Source organism: Salvelinus namaycush, chromosome 31 (assembly GCF_016432855.1).
Source record: "Salvelinus namaycush isolate Seneca chromosome 31, SaNama_1.0, whole genome shotgun sequence".
NCBI classification, from domain to species: Eukaryota; Metazoa; Chordata; class Actinopteri; order Salmoniformes; family Salmonidae; genus Salvelinus; species Salvelinus namaycush.
The window spans coordinates 15,979,716-16,004,734 of record NC_052337.1 but is presented as its reverse complement, the minus strand read 5'-3'; the positions used below and the strand labels follow the sequence as shown (position 1 = coordinate 16,004,734).

General features: G+C 42.6%; 1 protein-coding gene across 2 annotated transcripts in view; it reads right to left on the bottom strand.

The window, feature by feature from the left end:
• ap3b1a (adaptor related protein complex 3 subunit beta 1a) overlaps positions 1-25,019 on the bottom strand; it is a 78,267-nt gene that overhangs the window by 44,944 nt on the left and 8,304 nt on the right. The window contains exons 1-6 of one of the 2 annotated variants that reach the window (XM_038971350.1): positions 24,379-24,844; positions 23,488-23,563; positions 23,171-23,245; positions 21,661-21,756; positions 21,039-21,199; positions 20,868-20,934 (exon numbers count right to left, since the gene is read on the bottom strand). In XM_038971350.1, the coding sequence (XP_038827278.1) occupies positions 20,868-20,934; positions 21,039-21,199; positions 21,661-21,756; positions 23,171-23,245; positions 23,488-23,563; positions 24,379-24,557 (654 nt within the window). In that variant the 5' untranslated portion in view covers positions 24,558-24,844. Of the gene's footprint in view, positions 1-20,867; positions 20,935-21,038; positions 21,200-21,660; positions 21,757-23,170; positions 23,246-23,487; positions 23,564-24,378; positions 24,845-25,019 lie in introns of those variants that run through there. The other variant, XM_038971351.1, reaches the window with a different exon arrangement.

The window sequence follows — 25,019 nt, the reverse complement described above, 5'->3', positions numbered from 1 at the left end:
GTCACTAGATAACCTGGTTCGATCCCAGGCTGTTTCACAACCGGCCGTGATTGGGAGTCCCATATGACGGCGCACAATTGGCCCAGCATCGTTGTAAATAAGAATTTGTTCTTAACTGACTTGCCTAGTTAAATAAAAAAAAATCAAATAAATCCATCACTAACATAACATGTCCAACATTTCTCATATTTTCTCATAATTATTATTTCAGCTCATAACTAATTGAATGTTCTATTCATGAGACAAGAGAAAGGGGGAAGCGGGAGGAGAGAGGAAGGGGAGGGGGGCAATCAAGTACATTTTATTGGGAGAAAAAAATCCATTTGTCTGGTCCATGTTCTATCCCTATAGTGCTGCTGGCTGGCTGACTGGCTGGCTGGCTGATTGACATGGCTATGTATTAATATGCAAACAGTTTCAACACAGAGAGGCGAGGGGGAGAATGAAGGAGATAGGGAGCGGGATTCGGTCTCTCTCATTACAAAAGACAGGACCCTGGTGGCCACTGCGGAAACCCTGTACATTTACCCATCAGCCTCGCCATGCAGCTGCGTTGATTGTGTATGTGTGTGTGTGTGTGTGTGTGTGTGTGTGTGTGTGTGTGTGTGTGTTTGAGGCCCTCTTACAACTGGGTAGCTGGGAAGCAAAGTGTTAATCATTCAACAATATGGACAGCTTTAGAGAGTAGGCTTCTACATGACTTTTAAAACTTTATACAATGGGTGTGTCTAACCCTGGACGCTGATTGGTTAAAACCGCATTCCAGCAATTGTCTATGCCACAAGTTACCACTGGCTAAAGCTATGATGTTGAAATGCCTATTTACGCTGTTCCATCTCACTGCGCAATCCACTGTCTCATCAGCCCAACCAGAAATTGTATAAACTTGAACTCCACTGTAAAAAGCATGTAGATATTATTTCCCATTTCTTTTAGACTAGCAATTGGTTTTCAATAACGGAGATGTGTATATACCTTGTCTGTCTCTCTGACATTGGCAACATTGTTTCAATATTGAAATTCTATCTCCGGCTTTCCCATAGTAATGAATGTGAAGAGGTCGGGACGAGACAGACAGGCAGGCATATTTTCTCAGCCAGTCAAAATCATGAATCAGCATCATTTTATGGATATATACAAAGTAATTTCAATAGAAAACAGTTCAAATGAAACAAAATGCAGCTAGTTTGCAGTCTTCCAGCTTCAGTTTGAAGTGATTGCGTTAGCTGTGTTGTTGGCTAGCTCCTCTGAACAACAGTGTCCTGACGAGAGAGCACATTTTCTTTGCCAGGGGAAATCACACATTAGCTTATTGTTATGGATGTCTCCAAATAAATGTCACTAGAAAACAGCTTAAACAAAGGCAAATGCAGCTACTTTGCTGTTATTCTGGCTGCACTGTTTGGCATAACTGTAAGTTAGCCTTAGTTGACTAGTTAGCAAGCAAGGGATAAGAACATTTAAAACTAACAACTGGGTCACGTCTCTGACAACCGAACTGATAGAACGAACGAACGATCAGCCAACCGACTTGGCTAGCAACCCTAGATTTGTGTCGGGACTATATATTGTGGAAGGATGAAATAGTATGAAAATAATTTGAATATGTTGGTAACCCGTTTGTGCCGGCCCTCGAGTTCGTCTCGGGCCTAACAACACCCGTGCCAATATATCCTCCAAACACCAGCTTCATGGGCATTATCACTTAAATAGAAAGGTGTGTGAGATAAAATGCATGTTTGGGAGCAGCCTAACTTTGCAACCACAAGTACGTTTTTCAACCAAAAACAAGCTGTTGTGTACAAAAACAACCATATGGACGAAATGAATCAACACAGAGGCAAGGAACGTAACATTGTTTAAGCACTCAGTTTAGCAAGCAATTAGGAAATCCACAGGCAATAAGAAAACTCATAAGCAGAGTTTAACAGAGCTTGTGGTTTATAATTGGAAAGCGACCTAATTGGGTAGTGTGTGGTTTTTAATTGTTTTGCACAGTGTGCTTGGTCTCAGAACTAACAGATGCTGGATGTAAAGTTCCAACTCTGCAAACTTGATCTAGTTTAGCGATCTCACGTTGGAGTACAGTAGTGACAGGACTTGAACAGGAACGTTGTGAGTGTAAGTGTGTGTATCAGTGGATACACTGATGTTCCTAGTATCTCAGGCCTGTTGTGCTCCCTCCCCCTCTCTCAACTACCCCCATTAGACACAGCTCCAAGGTAAACTACATGCACCATCAACAAAACTGACACCCCAATCTATGGAGTTGGCACCCATCCTCCCTCCCTCCTTCCACGCCCCTCCTTCGCCCTCCCTCCCTCATCCACCAACATATTATCTACACTGCGTGACAAGCCAGTAATGGAAAAATCACACTAAGCAAATGGTTCCTCTAATAACAATACATTTCCTATAAAATTATGAAGGGCCCAAACCGTTTCCTTGCATCTATTTTGTCATGAATTCTAATTAGGGTGCCAGGGAGGTGCCAGGGAGGTGCCAGGGAGGCGCCAGGGAGGTGGCGAGTGCTGGGTCATCACACCAGAGACGACGCCTTGATTGATGGCATGGTGCAGGGTCGGTGGGCCTACCCTCCTTGCATTCTCTCTCTCCTCCCTCGCTTTTTCTCTTAAATTAATGGGTATCCCACCTAGCCCATAATCATACCACACACACACACCTCTCTGTCTCATTTCAATTTTGCAGGGGGTGGCGCGGGGGGATGGGATGGGAGGGATCGATCATTTATCTTGTAATGGCTGGATAATAGATCCATCACAGTAAAACAGCTGCACAACCTCCTGTGTTGTTTCTCTCTCAACAGCCCTTCTCTTCTCATTCTGTTTATACCATCCCCTCTTTAACCAGGGGTGTCACACACGTTTAGCCTAAAGGGGCCATCACTGTTCAGACCAACGTCAGGAAGGCCACTTATTGGCTCAATAACAAAGTGTATTATATTTTTTACACCTATACAGATTTATACTACTTACATCAAACTACCCCATTGTCTTAACAGCATAACTGGGAATTCACTTTTTTTCTTCTGAGAATTCAAATTTTCGCAACACCCAATCACCTAGAATAATCAAGGCTAGTTTTAGAGTACAATTTGGGTATGGATGGTAGGCCATAAACGACTACCGAGCCGCATGTCTATCACCTCAGCTTTATACATTCCCTCATTAGGCTAATCACACCATGTAAAGGAGTCTAGTTACGGCAGATCTGAAATTCTAAATCTGAACGTGAAGGGAAATATCAGCTTAGGTGTTTATGTCTGCAAAGAGCATTTTGTGACACATACATCAAATGCACTTGAAATACTGCTGTGGGATCAACAGTCATAAAGCAGGTAATTTAAGACGCATGTAAAATATATCCAGAAGTGATTGTTATGATACTCCTAAGAGTGAATAAATCCAAATAGGCCTACACTTTGAATGAAAGACCAAAGGCAATACGATAGATCACCGACAAAAAGCAAAGAGACTAAACCGACAATAAATATGATATAAAAGCTCTGAAATTATTATAACAATCATAACACAAAAATACCCCTGAAAATACATTAGCATTCCTCTCTTTTTAATCACAGCACTAGCACTTCTGTGACTGTGCCCTCTATCTCTCTCTGTCCCCCAGCCAGCCAGCCAGCCAGCCAGCCAGCCAGCCAGCCAGCCAGCCAGCCAGCCAGCCAGCCAGCCAGCCAGCCAGCCAGCCAGCGAGAGTGTTACAATGGGGAGAAATCATCTATCTTCGTTAGTGACTGAAGCCAAATATGCTATGCATCTGGTCCTGGGCTCTCCAGCCCCCACTGGCCTTAGTGCTACGGATTTGTTTATATAATGAGAAATGTATGCAATGAATACATAATTGAGAGGGGGAGAGCGTGTATGGCCTGTATGTGGTCCTCTGTAGCTCAGTTGGTAGAGCATGGTGCTTACAACGCCAGAATAGTGGGTTCAATTCCTGGAACCACCCATATGTAAAACATGTATGCCCACATGATTAAGTCGCTTTGGATAAAAGTGTCTGCTAAAATGTTTTAAATGTACAGGGCATTCTATATGCTAACTTCAGCACGTACACAATTGACATTTAAACAGCCTTGATAAGAGCATTTAGCTATGTATTTATGGTGACTTTCTGAAGAGTATGCGCCTATCTATTATCCTAATAGGGGAAGGAGATGCTGTATTTGTGATGGGCTGGGCTGCTTTAAAACACTGGAGTTGGAGAATGCCATCAAGCTAATCTAGAAAAAATAACTTAACCGTAGAAAGCAAATTAAGGTGACACCAGCATCAGTGGGAGAATGCCTTTCTAAATGGACAGTTAACTGGGAGAGTCTAAGGATGTGGGTTTAAGTGGGTGCTAACAAAGCATGGCATTGGTGAATGAGCTAAGCTGAGGGGAGAGACGGCTAAAGATTGGGGGGGACTGTTCTGTTGGACTGGAGCACCCTCCGGTGGCTGAATGGGATTACTGCACCTAGTGATAGTAGTGACATCATGGATTTGGTTTGAATTAAGTAAGAGAGAGGGACTGACTGTTGAACAGATATGATATCAAATAGATGACACCCCATCTGATTTCAGACTGAATACAATATATTTAATCCATGCTTATTGCATTGCTGCTTTGTTCATTGCAGGTTTTTGTGTATGGAGACATTCATTTTGGTAGCTATTTTAGTTTTAGTCTAAAAATACATTTGAGTCATTTCATCCATCGTTATTTTTAGTTATTATCAGTCGACTAAAACTCGGGACAATTTTAGTCTAGTTTTAGTCGCAGCCATTTTAGTCACATTGGTCAGGGCATTTTTTCTATTAAATAATGAATATTTAGACTAACTTTAGGCTAACTAACTTCCATTATGTGCACATTCAGATACATTTAAAGCACTAGCACACTTTTTCCAACAAAAAACAGAGTTCCTATTGGACAAATTCAAGTAGGTCCCTCCGTTTCATTCAGTAGTAGGCCTGTCAACTAGGCCTACTATCTCCTCATATACCTTAGCTGGCAACATTGATATTGCGGCAGATTGCAGCCATAATTAACAATATAGATTATAAAATCCTTGGCTACAGGTTAAACAATTTACAGCTCTGAATTTCTCCCCATCATAACGGTCAAGGGGGGTGAGTAAGCATTTGAGCTTTACAAAAATGCCAGAAGTATTACTGGAGTCATACTACTAAACTAATATAATTTGTTTTTCCCCATAGGAAAAAAGCAACCACAACTCGCATTTGTGGACTGTGGCTCGAGAGCAGTGACACAGAGGAATGACTAATAGATCTTCTGATGTGATCAAAGCAAAAATACCTTACATGAAAGTAAGAGTAAACATTGTTTCTAGTTGAAGTTAGTTACAAGTCAAGTGTCCTGGCATCGAATCAGTTCAAAAGATTGACGGAAGTGACCGACTGGGAGCTGTGTGAGAGAGCAGGGCATATCAGCTCAATCAGACTGTGCAACTGAAAGATGTCAATTCTGCCAATGAGAGGATTGCATGAAATATTCTTCATGCATGCATGCTCGTGACTGGACAAAACAGATGAAAAGGAGCTTCATGTCAAATTAAATGTCCATTAGTCTCACGTGGAATTCTCGTCACATTTTTGAAGACGAAAATAAAAAGTAATTTGTTTTTCCCAGGGCATCTCGTCAACTTTATTAATTTATACATTTTCAGATATGAGAACAGAAAACCAGTACAACCCCCCCATCCACCCCTCTCTGTCATCCCTCTACCCCTCACTCCCATCCCTCCACCACCACTCCCTCCCATCCTATCCCTCCACCAACAGGCGCTCAACATATTGTATTAATGGGGACCAGGTTAAGACTAACTTTAAAATCGGGACCCAAGCACAGTGTACCTAACCTTCTCCAGTGGCAGAGATGACATCACCTCCTTAACCCACTGCAAAAAGGAGGGTGGCTTTGCAGACTTCCAGTGGAAGAGGACAAGGTGGCGAGCTAGCAGATGTGTGGTAGTAAATGGCAGTGAACAGGTTTGGGTTAACAGTTGTATTACACATATGTGAGAATGCCTAAAAAAAAAATGGGGTCCTAGAAGCCACTCAAATATTGGCATGACCAAAACATGTGTCCCACAGTTGCTGGACTCCGGTGGCATCTCAAACACTTGGGGTCAACACTTGGACATATTTTTGGCAATCTGTTATTTGATTAATGGAGACGGAGCCCATTCCTTATGCAAAATGATGAGGTGTGGATACGCTCAATACTGTTTTGCCATATATCATCGGGTAGCTCACAACCCATGTCTTGCTCCCATGCAGATTTTGTATTTGCCAAGGAAGGCGGATTAATATTCTGTATTATGTCGTATAATCTGGAGATTGTGCCCTTCAGATATGGGTTAAGATCTAAGCACCTCTCGACTGGACACTTAGTACGCTCGAGTGGAAATGAAGGGAAATATTTTTTGGCAAAGCTGCGAGTTTGCAGGTATCTAAAAAAAAGTGGGTATTGTGAATATTATGGTCAACCCTCAGAGTATCGAATGAGACGGATGTGGGTCACAAAAAGACACCAGACCATTCCTGTGCCAGAACTGGAATGCCGTGTCAATCTGTGACGCTGGGAAGAGATGATTAGATGTTCATGGGGAGAAGCCGCTTGCTTGTTTAAGGCTAAAGTGATTGCGGAATTGGGACCAGACTTTAAAGGGAGTTCTTGACAATGGGATTCAAAACATGGGTGCCAAGGTTCATGGGTATCGAGGAGCACAAGAGCGAGACAGGAGAAGTTGGAAGGCTTGACTGTAACTCAATGATGGCCCAAGTTGGACCATCCTTGTTTTCAAATGTAGAAACCCAATAAACACATTTAGATATATTTGCTGACCAGTAGTAGTGTAAAAAACTGGGAAGGCCTAGCCCACCTGCAGCCTTAGGTCTCTCTAGATATACCTCTCTCATTTGTGGATTTAACTTATTCAAAATGAAGTTGGAAATGTAGCTGTCCAGTTGTTTGAACATCGACTTTGGCAGAAAAATGGGAATCATTTGGAATAAGTACAAAAACCTAGTCATCTTAACAGAATGAATGTGACCTGCTAATGAAATGGGAAGAGACGACCACATTATGAAATCCTGCTTAATGCGCTCCAGGAGTGTTTTGAAGTTGTTTAAACAGAGACTTGAATGAGTCTGTGACCTTTATCCCCAAATTAGTAAAGAGCTGAAGCTCCACCTTAAATGGGAAATCGGCATACCCAATTCCTTCTGCTAACTGATTAATGGAGTGTCGTGGAAAATTACATAATTAGTCATGCTATCCCGTGTTTTACTGCTTAAAGAATAGTCTCTTGTTATATGCTAGTGTTTTTCTAACCTGATACAAACTTGTCTTGGTGTGACTTAGTCATAAGACTGGGCTTACAGCTAAGATACATTTGGGTGCAACTGCAGCATGTGAAATCCCGTGGGTTTACCATCTACAGAAAGTCACATGTATGGAACCTTGGAGAAAGGAGTACAATATCGTGTTTCTTGTTGTGAATAGACGGTTGAGCCCTCGGGCTATCAACCTTGTGCTATCTTAAATTTACACAGACAACGAATGACCTTTTACACACTATCTGCTGACTGCCACGTATACAGAAAGGGGTTGTATGTATTTTCTCAATAAAAGCATTCAACCAGCACTGTTAGTTGAGCTTTCAACTATGCACCTGATGCTCTACCTTGATTCACAATTTTTTGCTAATCTTATGATAAAGTGTTGTTTGAAAGAATCTACAGTCTCTCTTCCCTTTGATTAGATATTCCACGACAAATTGGTGACAGCGGTGGGATGCTAACTTCGCTTGCCGCTTGCTCCCAGGAGACCGAGGTTAAACTGCGCGCAGGGGCTTCGTTAGACGTGACTCAGTGTACCACACACTCAGACTCCTAAAACGGAGCAGAGGGGGACCCACCTCGGACCTGTCAGGAGTGTCAGTGAGTGGATACGTCATTCCGGACAGATAAGAAATTCAGAGTGAGACTGATTTTCTTTTAAACATCGAAAATCCTGTTCTAAGAACAGGTTGTGCACATTATGTCTTTGTTGTAGAAAAGACACCCCTAGTTGTAGCAGAGTTATTTCTGAATAGGGAAAGTCCTAGAAGTAATTCTAGGGCAAACATCCTGTTTAAGCAGGGTGACCCTGTAGGAGCAGGGGAAATCTCCGATTGGGATTTTTTTGTTGAAGCAGAAGTATCCTGGTTAGAGACAGGGGTTGTGTTTCTCTGTTGAAGCAGAAAAGCAGTCATGGGATGATATGACACAGTTACGAGTTATGTGATTCCAGGGCACAATCCTGAGATAGAAAACATATTCCTGCTAAAAATAAATAAAAAAAATGTAAAGAAAAATGACAGGGGAAAAAAAAAATATATAAACACTTTAAAATAAAATGAATCAGTGTACTGGTAAAACAGTTGATTATGATAGGGAAACCAGCTATACATTTAAACCCTATACGGAAATGTGCATAGGAGGAACTACCATGTGGGTACAACATTTAAAATGACAGAGTAAAAAAATATTTTGATGGAGGAGAAATTACTATTTTCAAATTATAAGAAAGGAAGACGTTCCTAACCAAATACTGTTTGTTTGTTTTGGTTTCCTGACTGTGTGTATTGACGAGAGATTTATATTATGGACGGACGATGGACCCTATCAGCCCGACTGGCTGCACTGTGGGATCGAATAAAGGAACACATTCTCCAGTAGTAAATTGGCAGACGTTCCAGTATTGGTTCTAATACAAGGTATCAAAACCGTTACCAATTAAAAGGCAAATATACCATAACTACTCTCCAGAGAAGTGGGTATCACTACCTTAGAAAATTGTTAAATTGGCATATATTAGAGCAGTGAGTGAGTAAATCTAAAACACTCTGGCCACGGTCAGGAAGAGGAAAACTATAGCAAAGCCATAGAGGTACTAAAAGAAGAGCAAGAGCATTCTACCAATTTGGCTAGAATATGGGGAGAAGAAATCTAAATTACGGATAAAATTGGGCAGCATTTCCCTGCTGACGGAAAACTCCAATATAATAAAGAATTCAGATGCTATTGTGAGTTGGCACAATGACATGAAATGAAAGTCTAAGGCTCAATACATCAGCGTTTTGATGTCACCGTTCTATCGGCAGAGGAGAAAAATCGCTAGAACCAACAGTAGTAATATTTGTACTAGAGCATAACCGCTCTATTTGTGAAGTAAATTGAGTATGTAGTATGCTTATTTGACATAAATACAAATTCATTGCTTTAACTAATTATGACAAATGTTAAGAAAATGTTGAGCAATATTATAAAGTAATGACTTTTCAAATCAAGTTGCGTTATACATTATGTTGGCTGACAAATTTGTTGGTTACGCTGTCCTTATGAACATATCATTGCATCGAACTTGCTAGTATATTAACTATATGCTATCCAACTACCCAACGTTTATTGACTTGATTATTCACATCATTCTCATCTTAGCTAAAGGGTATAGTTGTTGTGCGTTCTCAATGGACATTATTAGATATGGTGCTTTGTAAATTCCCTCTGGCTATTTGTTCGGATGTCAGAACACTCTTTTCTGAACGTACCAGAGCGCAGAATAACTGATGAATGGTCAACACCGGTTGAATATGGCCGGTGTCAGTAAACATCAGGGAAAGAATGTAATTAAATTGTTGCCAGCAGCACAGTTAGTCACCAACGCTTTGGATAACATGACAAAAGCCTAACCAGCTCTGCTAGGGTGAGTAAATGGTCAAAGTGAGGATGTGTTCTCTTATTTGTGTCTGGAAGTAGCAAGCAAGCTAGCCAACTTTAGCCAGTTATCTTGGGTGATTGACAGCCTTTGAGGTCAGAGAGCTTGGATCAACACTGCTCATTGGTCAGAGCGGGCAGTGTGTGCTCTAAACAGTCCGAATTTCCAAAACACACAAAGTAGTAAAATGTCTAACTATTATTTGTTATGCTAACGAGCTAGCAAGAGGCTGCATAGCTACAGCATCAACTTCTGGTAAACATGCAAAGCTCAACATAAAGGTTACAATATACTAAAATTAACTAATAGTATACAGTATGAAGTGCAGTTGAAGTCGGAAGTTTACATACACTTACGTTGGAGTCATTAAAACTTGTTTTTCAACCACTCCACACATTTCTTGTTAACAAACTATAGTTTTGGCAAGTCGGATAGGACATCTACTTTGTGCATGACACAAGTCATTTTTCCAACAATTGTTTACAGACAGATTATTTCACTTATAATTCGCTGTATCACAATTCCAGTGGGTCAGAAGTTTACATACACTAAGTTGACTGTGCCTTTAAACAGCTTGGAAAATTCCAGAAAATTATGTCATGGCTTTAGAAGCTTCTGATAGGCTAATTGACATAATTTGAGTCAATTGGAGGTGTACCTGTGGATGTATTTCAAGGCCTACCTTCAAACTCAGTGCCTCTTTGCTTGACATCATGGGAAAAACAAAAGAAATCAGCCAAGACCTCAGAAAAATAATTGGATACCTCTACAAGTCTGGTTCACCCTTGGGAGCAATTTCCAAACACCTGAAGGTGCCACGTTCATCTGTACAAACAATAGTATGCAAGTATAAACACCATGGGACCAAACAGCCATCATACCGCTCAGGAAGGAGACGCCTTCTGTCTCCTAGAGATGAACGTACTTTGGTGCGAAAAGTGAAAATCAATCCCAGAACAGCAGCAAAGGGCCTTGTGAAGATGCTGGAGGAAACCGGTACAAAAGTATCTATATCCACAGTAAAACAAGTTCTATATCGACATAACCTGATGAAAGGCCGCTCAGCAAGGAAGGTGCCACTGCTCCAAAACCGCCATAAAAAAGACAGACTACGGTTTGCAACTGCACACGGGGAGAAAGATTGTACGTTTTGGAGAAATGTCCTCTGGTCTGACGAAACAAAAATAGAACTGTTTTGCCATAATGACCATCGTTATGTTTGGAGGAAAAAGGGGGATGCTTGCAACCCGAAGAACACCATCCCAACCGTGAAGCACGGATCCCATTAATTGGAGTGGTTGAAAAACAAGTTTTAATGACTCTAACCTAAGTGTATGTAAACTTCCGACTTCAACTGTATATGGTCCCGTTTGAAAATGTATGTTCTAACTGTATTGGTGTGTGCTAAGTTAACTTCTTATGGCTGTGAAAGTGAAAGTTCAGGGCGCCAAATTCAAAACAGAAATCTCATAATTAAAATTCCTCAAACATACAAGTATTTTACACCATTTTAAAGATAAACTTGTTGTTAATCCCACCACAGTGTCCGATTTCAAAAAGGCTTTACGACGAAAGCACAACATATCATTATGTTAGGTCAGCACCTATTCACAGAAAAACACAGCCATTTTTCCAGCCAAAGAGAGGAGCCACAAAAAGCAGAAATAGAGATAAAATTAATCACTAACCTTCTTCATCGGATGACACTTCTAGGACTTCATGTTACACAATACATGTATGTTTTGTTCGATAAAGTTCATATTTATATAAAAAAAATCTCAGTTTACATTGCCGCTATATGTTTTGCCTCCAAAACATCCCGTGATTTTGCAGAGCCACATCAATTTACAGAAATACTCAAACATTGATAAAAGATACAAGTATTATACATGCAACTTTAGATAAACCTCTCCTTAATGCAACCGCTGTGTCAGATTTCAAAACAACTTTACGGAAAAAGCACACCATGCTATAATCTGAGTACAGCGCTCAGAGCCCAAACAAGCCATAAAGATATCCGCCATGTTGTGGAGTCAGAAATAGTATTATAAATATTCACTTACCTTTGATGATCTTCATCAGAATGCACTCCCAGGAATCCCAGTTCCACAATAAATGTTTGATTTGTTCCATAAAGTCCATCATTTATGTCCAAATACCTCCTTTTTGTTAGCACGTTCAGTACACAATCCAAACTCACGACGCGCGAGCAAATCCATGCGAAAGTTCAGATGAAAAGTCATATTACAGTTCGTAGAAACATGTCAAACGAAGTATAGAATCAATCTTTAGGATGTTTTTAACATAAATCTTCAATAATGTTCCAACCTGGGGAATTCCTTTGTCTGTAGAAATGCGATGGAACGCAGGTCTAACTCTCACGTGAACGCGCGTGGTCAGCTCATGGCACTCTGCCAGACCCCTGAAAGAGCCCTCATTCCCCCCTCCTTCACAGTAGAAGCATCAAACAAGGTTCTAAAGACTGTTGACATCTAGTGGAAGCCTTAGGAAGTGCAATATGACCAATATCCCACTGTATATTCGATAGGCGATGAGTTGAAAAACTACAAACCTCAGATTTCCCACTTCCTGGTTGGATTCTTTCTAAGGTTTTTGCCTGCCATATGAGTTCTGTTATACTCACAGACATCATTCAAACAGTTTTAGAAACTTCAGAGTGTTTTCTATCCAAATCTACTAATAATATGCATATATTAGCAACTGGACCTGAGTAGCAGGCAGTTTACTTTGGGCACCTTATTCATCCAAGCTACTCAATACTGCCCCCAGCCATAAGAAGTTATGGGTCTTGAATTTAAGTGATCGACTCAACGTGGAGAACTAAATTTGGGTTGAATAACATTGATAGTAGTGGTTTTATTTTACCATGTTATCAGAATTCTAATAAAGAAACATATGGCTTTCTGGATGATACAGTACAATTGACTTTAGTATGTTTAACTATGTAAGTGGACTAGCAGTAGTGACTAACGTTTTATGAATTAGATAGAATGATTCATTGTGCAACATGTATTTGTAGCCGGAGGCTAAGTACATACGGGGACAGAATGTTCGCTTAAGAGTGTGCCAAATGATAGGTGACCATTACTGTACATTCATACCCCAGGGTGAGGGTAACTTCACTATTGTGGTGGAACATCTGAAAAAGCTCAGTGGTGATTGGATTCAGTTTGGATGGGTTCAGTAAATATCTGGTGTTATGGGAGGTACAATATTTAAATGGTTGATTTATGGCTTAGTTATATATATATTTTTTTACAATAATGCTGAATATAACTTGTGTTAAGAAATTGTGCAGCAAAGCCGTTAAGACTATTCTTGCAATGCCATTACTGACCCCTGAAGGAGATGCTGAATAGCCTTATCAAATAGGAAAGGGGATAAACAGCAACCCTGCCTAGCCCCCCTGTGGAGAGGGAAGTAGCTGGAAGTAACACTGTTGGTGCGAACAGTAGTCATTGGGGACGAGTACAAAATCTTAATCCAGGAAAGGAATGACCGGCCAAACCCAAAACTCTCCAGTACTGTAAATAGATATTCCCACTCAACCAGGTCTAAAGCCTCAGCATCAAGAGAGATGACAACCTCTGGCTGTAGAGTTGAGTGGGCAGAATAAAGAACATTAAATAGCCGGCGCATATTATAGAAAGATTGCCTTCCTGAGATAAATCCGGTTTGGTCAGAGTTAATTATATTAGGCAACAATGTCTCTAAACAGCGCGAGAAGACCTTAGTGAGATTGTTATAATCACAGCACAAAAGGCTTATAGGGCAGTATGAGCCACAGTCTAGGGGATTCTTGTCCTTTTTAAGCAAAACTGAAATAGTCGCTTTGGTAAGTGTCTGGGGCAGCTTCTGACTAGAAAGGATTTCATTGTACATTGAGCTGAGGATAGGGGATAGTATAGAGGAGAATGCTTTATACATTTCAATAGGGAAGCCCTCAGGCCCAGGAGCTTTACCGCTCTGCATGGACTGGATTGCCAGAGTAGCTTCATCATCACTTATTGAGGCATCCATGTTTGTTTGTTCTATCTGAATTGAGACAGGGTATGTCCAGATTGTATAGAAATGCCTGCATACGAGATGCGTCAGGAAGAGCCTCTGATGAGTAAAGAGCAAAGTAGAATTGCTTAAATTGATTGTTGATTTCTTTGGGATTGGTAGAATATAAATCAGCTGCAACACAGATTTCAGGTATGGTGCTGCTAGCAGCGGATTGTTGAAGCTGGTGAAATAACTTGCCAGTTGCCTTGTTCACAAAATGTCTGCCTCGACTTAAACAGAAGCTGCTCCGTTTGTTTATTGGAAAGATTGTCAAATTCTGATTGGTGTAGCAGTCTCCCTCTGTAGAGTTCAGGAGTCGGAGAAGAGGCATATCTGTTGTCCTTGTCCACACCTAGAATGAGTTGAGATAGCTCCGATAAGCGTTTAGTGCGCTGTTTATTGTCATACACTGTGTATGAAATAATTTGTCCCCTTAGATATGCTTTTAACAACTCCCACACAGTAGAGTGAGACACGTCAGGGGTGCAGTTGATCTGAAAAAAGACATCAATGTGAGTTGATATGCATTTTTTAAAGACACTACAGGATAGTAGTAGTGGGTCAAGTTGGCACGCCGTTGTGACACAGTGCTGTGCGGAAAGCGGATATCTAGCTAGACAGGGCTATGGTCTGAGATAACGATACTGTGATATGGGTTATTAGCTACAAAAGGAAGAATTATATTGTCCAGCAGGAAAAAGTACATCCTAGAGTATGAGTGGTGGACTGGAGAAAAAAAAAGAAGTACTGTTTAACAGCTCCTCCTCCATGGAACAGACAAATTAAAGGATTATAGAAAGGAATTGAATACTGCACCTGATTTTGAAATTACATTGTTGGGCTTCCGTCTGGATCTGTCTAAAATTGGATGTAATACAGAATTGAAATCTCCACCCAGTATCAAATGATGAGCATTAAGGTCGGGAAGTGTTGCAATGAGGTCTGAGAAAAATTGAGCGTCATACCAATTAGGGGTTAGCCAGAACAGCCTGTGTCCTAAACTATTTCCCCATCACTATAATATATTATGATCTGAAAATTACTTTCGAGGAGACAAACGGGGTGCCTTTTCTGATAAGGATGGCTAAACCTCTGGCCTTAGCAATAAAGTTGGAGTGAAATATTTGGTCGACCCATCCTCTCTTTAGTTTATCATGGTTGTTAGACTGGAGATTGGTCTCTTGGAGAAAAACAATGTCCGGACTTAAAGACTTAAGATGAGCATACACTCGGCTATGCTTGACCACATGGCTAATTCCTTTTAAGTTCCAGGTGATAAAGCAAGTGGAGCCTAGAGTATGTGAATTAGGCATAGTCATAGTAATTAGAAATGAATGTTCGTATACTCACATGGACAGTGTGCTGAAAGGTCAGAACAATAAAATATAAAGAAAATAAACTGCTAAAAACAACAAAATACACAGAAGAAAACCTTGGACCCCTCTGCTGGCCTTCCCCCTGTTTGAAGGCTGCATCTACCTCTCCTAGGCTAGAGCAATACTACCATGTTAAACTGAACCTCAGTAGAGCTCTATCCAGGGCCAACATAATCAAGTTTACACATAGGGAAGGGGATTCTGGAAGGAACCACCTCAGTTCTCTAATGTATCTTATGCAATATGCATATTTGAAGGATAAGAAAGAATATATATTATACAAAAAAAGAGGTATATGTCTGTCCGCCCCCCATCCTGAGGTATTAATTACCATCTGTACAACCGGCAGTCCCGTGCCAGCAGCCACTAAGCAACAAAGCGGACCAACTAGTCAAATAGTAAAAAATAATACACGTGGTCCTTTGGGAGTATGAAATTGTAGGTATTAAACATGCTCACAGTATGTCAGTAGGGTATCCTATTGAGGCATGGAAAGAGACAGCTCAGCGGCAAGCCCTAGGTAGCGACTAGCCTAATTACCACCACCCCATCTAGCATAGAGGCTGTCTAGCCACAGCTAGTTGGTAAAAGCTAATTGTGCCATGTACTGTAAAAACAAATGTAAGGGAGGTAAGGCAATAAATAGGCCATGTTGGCGCAGAAATTACAATATACCAATAAAACACTGGAGTGATAGATGTGCAGAAGACGAATGTGCAAGTAGAGATACTGGGGTGCAAAGGAGCAAGATAAATAAATAAATACAGTATGGGGATGAGGTAGTTGGATGGGCTATTTGAAGATGGGCTATGTACAGGTGTAGTGATCTGTGAGCTGCTCTGACAGCTGGAGCTTAAAGCTAGTGAGGGAGATATGAGTCTCCAGCTTCAGTGATTTTTGCAGTTCGTTCCAGTCATTGGCAGCAGAGAACTTCAAGGAAAGGCAGCCAAAGGAAGAATTGGCTTTGGGGGTGACCAGTGAGATATACCTGCTGGAGCGCATGCTACAGGTGGGTGCTGCTATGGTGACCAGTGAGCTGAGATAAGGCGGGGCTTTACCTAGCAAAGACTTGTAGATGACCTGGAGCCAGTGGGTTTGGCGACGAGTATGAAGCGAGGGCCAGCCAACGAGAGCGTACATGTCGCAGTGGTGGGTAGTATATGGGGCTTTGGTGACAAAATGGATGGCACTGTGATAGACTGCATCCAATTTGTTGAAGGCTATTTTGTAGATGACATCGCCGAAGTCGAGGATCGGTAGAATGGTCAGTTTTACAAGGGTATATTTGGCAGCATGAGTGAAGGATGCTTTGTTTTGCGAAATAGGAAGCCGATTCTAGATTTCATTTTGGATTGGAGATGCTTAATGTGAGTCTGGAAGGAGAGTTTACAGTCTAGCCAGACACCTAGGTATTTGTACTTGTCCACATAAGTCAGAACCGTCCAGAGTAGTGATGCTGGGCGTGCGGGCAGCGATCGGTTGAAGAGCATGCATTTAGTTATACACTGCTCAAAAAAATAAAGGGAACACTTAAACAACACAATGTAACTCCAAGTCAATCACACTTCTGTGAAATCAAACTGTCCACTTAGGAAGCAACACTGATTGACAATAAATTTCACATGCTGTTGTGCAAATGGAATAGACAAAAGGTGGAAATTATAGGCAATTAGCAAGACACCCCCAATAAAGGAATGGTTCTGCAGGTGGTGACCACAGACCGCTTCTCAGTTCCTATGCTTCCTGGCTGATGTTTTGGTCACTTTTGAATGCTGGCGGTGCTTTCACTCTAGTGGTAGCATGAGACGGAGTCTACAACCCACACAAGTGGTTCAGGTAGTGCAGTTCATCCAGGATGGCACATCAATGCGAGCTGTGGCAAAAAGGTTTGCTGTGTCTGTCAGCGTAGTGTCCAGAGCATGGAGGCGCTACCAGGAGACAGGCCAGTACATCAGGAGACGTGGAGGAGGCCGTAGGAGGGCAACAACCCAGCATCAGGACCGCTACCTCCGCCTTTGTGCAAGGAGGAGCACTACCAGAGCCCTGCAAAATGACCTCCAGCAGGCCACAAATGTGCATGTGTCGGCATATGGTTTCACAAGGGGTCTGAGGATCTCATCTCTGTACCTGCAGAACCATTCCTTTATTGGGGGTGTCTTGCTAATTGCCTATAATTTCCACCTTTTGTCTATTCCATTTGCACAACAGCATGTGAAATTTATTGTCAATCAGTGTTGCTTCCTAAGTGGACAGTTTGATTTCACAGAAGTGTGATTGACTTGGAGTTACATTGTGTTGTTTAAGTGTTCCCTTTATTTTTTTGAGCAGTGTACTTGCATTTAAGAGCAGTTGGAGGCAACGGAAGGAGAGTTGTATGGCATTGAAGCTCGTCTGGAGCTTAGTTAACACAGTGTCCAAAGAAGGGCCAGAAGTATACAGAATAGTGTCGTCTGCGTATAGGTGGATCAGAGAATTACCAGCAGCGAGAGCGACATCATTGATGTATACAGAGAAGAGGGTCGGCCCGAGAATTGAACCCTGTGGCAATCCCATAGAGACTGCCAGAGGTCCAGACAACAGGCCCTCCGATTTGACACACTGAACTCTATCTGAGAAGTAGTTGCTGAACCAGGCGAGGCAGTCATTTGAGAAACCAAGGCTGTTGAGTCTGCCGATAAGAATGTGGTGATTGACAGAGTCGAGAGCCTTGGCCAGGTTGATGAATACGGCTGCACAGTAATGTCTCTTATCGATGGCGGTTATGATATCGTTTAGGACCTTGAGCGTGGCTGAGGTGCACCCATGACCAGCTCTGAAACCAGATTGCATAGCGGTGAAGGTACAGTGGGATTCGAAATGGTTGGTAATCTGTTTGTTAACTTGGCTTTCGAAGACCTTAGAAAGGCAGGGTAGGATAGATATAGGTCTGTAGCAGTTTGGGTTTAGAGTGTCTCCCCCTTTGAAGAGGGTGATGATCGCGGCAGCTTTCCAATCTTTGGGAATCTCAGATGATACGAAAGAGGTTGAACAGGCTAGTAATAGGGGTTGCAACAATTTTGGCAGATCATTTTAGGAAGAGAGGGTCCAGATTGTCTAGCCCGGCTGATTTGTCGGGGTCCAGATTTTGCAGCTCTTTCAGAATATCAGCTATCCGGATTTGGGTGAAAGAGAAATGGGGGATGCTTGGGCGAGTTGCTGTGGGGGGTGCAGGGCAGTTGACCGGGGTAGGGGTAGCCAGGTGGAAAGCCATAGAAAAATGCTTATTGAAATTCTCAATTATAGTGGATTTATCAGTGGTGACAATGTTTCCTAGCCTCAGTGCAGTAGGCAGCTGGGAGGAGGTGCTCTTATTCTCCATGGACTTTACAGTGTCCCAGAACTATTTTGAGTTTGTGCTACAGGACGCAAATTTCTGTTTGAAAAAGCTAGCCTTAGCTTTCCTAACTGCCTGTGTATATTGGTTCCTAACTTCCCTGAAAATGTGCATATCATGGGGGCTATTCGATGCTAATGCAGTACGCCACAGGATGTTTTTGTGCTGGTCAAGGACAGACAGGTCTGGAGTGAACCATGGGTTATATATGTTCCTGGTTCTAAATTTTTCTAATGTGGCATGCTTATTTAAGATGGTGATGAAGGCACTTTTAAAGAATAACCAGGCATCCTCTACTGACGGGATGAGGTCAATATCCTTCCAGGCTACCTGGGCCAGGTTGATAAGAAAGGCCTGCTCGTTGAAGTGTTTTAGGGAGCGTTTGACAGTGATGAGGGGTGGTCGTTTGACCGCAGACCCATTGCGGATGCAGGCAAAGAGGCAGTGATCGCTAAGATCTTGGTTGAAATCAGCATAGGTGTATTTGGAGAGCAAGTTGGTTAGGATGATATCTATGAAGGTGCCCGTGTTTACGGATTTGGGGTTGTACCTGGTAGGTTCATTGATAATTTGTGTGAGATTGAGGGCATCAAGCTTGGATTGTAGGATGGCCGGGGTGTTAAGCATGTCCTAGTTTAGGTCACCTAGCAGCACGAGCTCTGAAGGTAGATGGGGGGGGCAATCAATTCACATATGGTGTCCAGGGCACAGCTGGGGGCAGAGTGTGGTCTATAGCAAGCGGCAACGGTGAGAAACTTGTTTCTGGAAAGGTGGATTTTTAAAAGAAGAAGCTCGAATTGTTTGGGTACAGACCTGGATAGTAAGACAGAACTCTGCAGGCTAACTCCGCCCCCTTTGGCAGTTCTATCTTTTCGGAAAATGTTATAGTTAGGGATGAAATTTCAGGGTTTTTGGTGGTCTTCCTAAGCCAGGATTCAGACACGGCTAGGACATCCAGGTTGGCAGAGTGTGCTAAAGCAGTGAATAAAACAAACTTAGAGAGAAGGCTTCTAATGTTAACATGCATGAAACCAAATCTTTTACGGTTACAGAAGTCAACAAATGAGAGCACCTGAGGAATAGGAGTGGAGCTAGGCACTGCAGGGCCTGGATTAACCTCTACATCACCAGAGGAACAGAGGAGGAGTAGGATAAGGGTACGGCTAAAGGCTATAAGAACTGGTCGTCTAGTATGTTCGGAACAGAGAGTAAAAGGAGCAGGTTTCTGGGTGCGATAGAATATATTCAAGGCATAATGTACAGACAAAGGTATGGTAGGATGTGAATACATTGGAGGTAAACCTAGGCATTGTGTGATGATGAGAGAGATATTGTCTCTAGAAACATTTATACCAGCTGATGTCACTGCATGTTTGGGAGATGGAACTAAAGGGTTGGCTAAGGCATATTGAGCAGGGCTAGAGGCTCTACAGTGAAATAAGACAATAATCAGAACAGCAAATAAAATACTATTCAAACTATATTGTTCTTGTGAGAACATGTCACCCTATACATACCATCATTGTTCATAACATTAAGTTACTGGAAGAATAATTGTAATTTTTTGGCAGCAGGGTGGAGGCACGTTTATTTACAAAAATATATATATTTTTTTTTTTGCTCCCCAATCTCATGGAATCCAATTGGTAGTTACAGTCTTGTCCCATCGCTGCAACTCCCGTACGGACTCGGGAGAGGCGAAGGTCGAGAGCCACACGTCCACCGAAAAACGACCCAGCCAAGCCGCACTGCTTCTTGACACAATGCCTGCTTAACCCAGAAGCCAGCCGCAGCAATGCATCACAGGAAACCCTGTACACTTGGCGACCGTGTCAGCGTGCATGCGCCTGGCCCGCCACAGGAGTTGCTAGAGCGCGATGTGACTCGTGGCCGTTGTTGTTTCGACATTTTACGATGAAAAGGCCAAAAATGTCAGAAAAAAATAGGCTAATTAGTGAATTGGATTTGATTCCTAATTAAATGTTACAAAATTAACACGGTAGAGAGTGTTGGTCAAGTATTAACAGTAAATTGTTCGCCCTGGACAGGAGCACAGAGAAAACGTATCTAAACTATCGTCATAGTTTTAGCCAAGAAAAATATATTGTTGACAGTATTTTACATCATAGCTATTGTTGACAAAATTAACACTGTATGGAGAGCATGTTGTCTACTGAGGTCTTGTAAGCGGTCTCCTGTGGATAATTATATATGATCTGGTACTGTAAACTGGTTCTACTCACTGTGCTTTTGTCCTTCAGCAGTTTCTCAATGACTTCGATCAGGAGTTCCTTCTGATCCTGGTCCAGGCTGAGGAGGAGGAGGAAAGCTTTGATACAACTCCAAGGTCCAAACACACACACAGAAAAACACTCACACTCACACGTGCACAAACACACCCATCCACACCCCACCTGTAGAGTTTCTGGATGGCGTGGGCGGATGTTTTCCTGACGTAAGGGGACATGTCGGAGGCGGCCTCCTTGATGGCCAGCATCATGATGGGAACGATGATGGGGACTCTGATACTGGACAGAACCCTGAGAGCACTGGCTCTGATCAGCTGGTTAGGGTCCTGGCAGAGGTAGAGATAGCCAGTATTAGTATTATCTACACTTTGAGACAGAGGAAAGTAAAATAGAAAGAAAGGAATGGAGACAGAAATCATGTGGTGTGAGATACTGAAGACATGATACAGCACTACACTAAAACGACATCACACCCACCCACACAGGTAGGAAGTGAAGCATGGTATGGAGCTAGCAGGGGTTGAAAGTAGTTTTCCAGCTCTGGTGTATGATGATGATGGGGTAGCCTCTAAAAACCCCATTGTTGGCCTGTGACCTCACATAGAGACAGACAGACTCTTTAACGGCTCAATACTTCTCCACAACACACACACACACACACACCTTTAAAACACATGCATACACACACCAAACATGACACCTTCGTCTAAGAGTACAAGTGCGTGGAAATTTAAACGGTAGAACCCTCAGCATCAAATCCTGCTGCGCGCACACACACACACATTACCTTGAGGGCTTTCTGAAAGGTGCTGATGGACAGTAGAGCCAGGTCCTGCTGCTCCTCTGCATACCTCACCAGGTACACATACACCAACTTCTTCAGCTGGAAAACACACATACTTTGAATTAGTCATTAATACACCCTTATTTTTAGACAAATCCTAAATCCATTCATTCATTAGCTTTCGGGTTGAGCACAGACCGTCCACATTACAGAATATGTAGGTAACACTATTCTTTGACAGTGGAGAGAACAGTGCTTTGGCTAGACGTCAGATGTACGTCTTGGTTTAGTTGTTTTAAAGGGGGAAAGCGGAGGTTGAAAGTGTTCCTGTTTGATATTATAACAGTCTAGATCCATGTTGTTTCAGGGAGAGCAGAGAATGAGCAAAACTATTTTTTGTTTGAATTCAGAAAGTTTCAGTAGCGTTATCGCTTCCTCCCTTCCTCCTCCCTCACTTCCTTCACTCCCCCTCTCTCCTCCTCCCTCACTTCCTTCCCTCCCCCTCTCCTCCTCCCTCACTTCCTTCCTTCCTTCCCTCCCCCTCTCCTCCTCCTCTCTCACTTCACACGTAGGAGACTGAGCTAATATTTGTACAGTGTCCGACTGGGGGTTAAAGGTTGGCCCTTTTATGATTCACCAGTATTATTCGGTGTGTGTACGGGGAGGTTCAGCTGTGGTGAAACAGTTCTCAATCATTGCAGTAATTAGTGGGTGAATTAACAGCATTAATGACTAAGAGGGGACATAACCCATTTGGCCCTGTTTTAAGGGAATCACATCATATCGACATCACAGAAAATAGATGTTCAAAACTAGGAATACTAATCAAATAAGCTAGTGATTGAATATCCATTATTAGATCAGTCATCATATAGTCTAGCCCCCCCCCCCCCCCCCCCCTCCTCCATACTACCCTCATTTTCCCACTCATACACACACCTCCAGGATGTCTAGTATCAGGGTGTTGTTCCTAGAACTAGTTGAAGAAAACAAAGCATCCTGATATTAAATCACATTATTCCTTCAATACTCTGTGTCCTGTGCTGCTTTCTGATTAGAGACAATCAATAACACACAGCACTACACAGGCCTGTGGAGGAGAGAACAAGCAAGGGGGTGAGAGAGAGGGTGGAAAGAGAGGTGAAGACAGACAGAGAGATGCAGAGAGGCCCATAGAGGGATCTAGCACTACCCTAGCAGCTGGTGTGTGTGAGGGGGGAGAGAGGACGTGACCATGGGCTCTCCTCTGCCAATTACCCCCACCAACCTGCTCCAGTTCCCTACCATTGGCTGCCCTGTCACACACACACCCTTTCCTACTGCATGTTTATTCTCCTGATCAATATTACCAGGAGTGGGGAACTCATCTGGCCGGGCAGTGGTTCTGTGGTCTCATACTTGCAGTGGGGAGATGTCCTCCATGTTCTTTTAGATAGAGCCTTCTAAATGTTTTCAACCATGTTGTGCAAATAGAATGGATGCTCAGTGTATGTGTGTGTGGATGATGCCCTACCTCTATATTCTTACTAGCCACGTTCTTCACCACTGCTGGGAACAGCTCAGAGGCATTCTTCCCCTTTGCGATCAGCTGTAGACAGAAAATCACTTACATGTTTCACCACAGTATTCAATTTACTATTGCATTGTACATATCATACTACAGCAATGTACTGCATCTATTTATACTTTTTCAAAGGAGGATTTTTTTTTTTAAATTCAGTAAATGAATTGAGACTATAAAACTGAAGTACACTTGAACTGAGTTTGCAGTGCACTTAGCTGATGTGCACTTATCAGGCTTGGAATGTGTGTATAGGTTCTACTACTCACCCCAACAACCCTCTTCATGGCCTCCAGTTTAAGCGACTCCTTGTTGCTCTCAAGCATCTCTTTAAGGTCATCATTCCTGGAGGGGGAGAAAGAGATTAGAAAATGTACAATACGCTATTTAATATTATCACACTGCTTATTTGCATAGCAGAATGCGCTTGTACACCAGACAACTCTCACTGATGTAGCCAGGAATTGATTAATGAATTTCATTAACTAAAGAATGGAAAACTGTGGTGCACAGAGAGTTTGACTTGGAAATTGTGTTTGCATAGTCAACTTAGACACACACTTACCCCAACAGACATGTCACCAGGGGTCTTTTCACAGTCCCCAGTTCCAGAACAAATTCAAGGAAACATACAGTATTATAAAGAGCCATGATTGCATGGAACTCCCATCTTATATTGCGCAAGTGAACAGCAAACCTGGTTTAAAAAAACCGAATAAAGCAACACCTCACGGCACAACGTCCCTCCCCATGTGACTTACTTGTTGTGTGTATGTACTGACATGTGTAACTGTTCATGTTTTTATATGTACGTAAATTGTAAAGTATTTTGTCTGTAATGTCTTTTTAGTCCCTAGTAAGACTAGATGTCGCCAATGGCGTCGGCTAATGTGGATCCTAATAAATCAAATAAATCAAATTCAACAACATGAGGGAGAGAGGGGGATGGGTAGAGAGAACGAAAACCACAAAACACAACTTAACCATATTGGGTGTTGTTACCAGGCGCAGAGAAAGCAATGTCAGGTCGTGAGTGACTCACAATAATGTCACAATCAACTAACACTAATCAGCTAGAGATCAGGAAACGCTAAGCTATTTGGTAAACTTGAAGACACACATCACAAGCAAGTGCCAAGACTCACACTTCTGTACAGTACCCTTTGGTGTGTGTCTCATCGGGGCCTCCATTGGTGTGTGTGTGGGGTGTGAGGTGCTGCTCCTCCTGGCTGAGTTCAGTCTTTAAGGTGAGCTGGAGGTTCTCAGCAGACACCAGAGCTGTCCTCACAGCTCCTGCTGCCTCAGAACGCAGCACAGAGAAACCCCGGTGACCATTCATACTGCTACAGCTTCTACAGGCCTGTCTGTTGCTCTCCTCTCGTCTCTCTGTCCGTCTTCCTCACTCTTCTTTCTCCACTTCTGTCAGTAGGTAAGGGGAGACACAGGATGCCCTTGCAGCTGGCTAAACCTCTGGCCCTCTCCCTGGCATAGACAGCTCCCCCTGGTCATCCAGTTATACTCTCTTCTGCTTTATTTCAGTCCTGTGACTCCAGGCATTTCCTGCCTGTCATCTCGCTCTCCTGCTTTCTCTCTCTCCCCCCCAGCTTTCTCTCTCTCTCCCTAGATCTCTCCTCAGCTCTCTCTCACTCTAGCTTTCTCTCCACCTCCAGCTCTCTCTCTCCCCCCCCAGCTCTCTCTCTCTCCCTAGCTCTCTCTCTCCCCCAGCTCTCTCTCTCTCTCTCCAGCTCTCTCCCCAGCTGCCTCTCTCTCCCCAGCTCTCCCTGTCCCCAGCTCTCCCTAG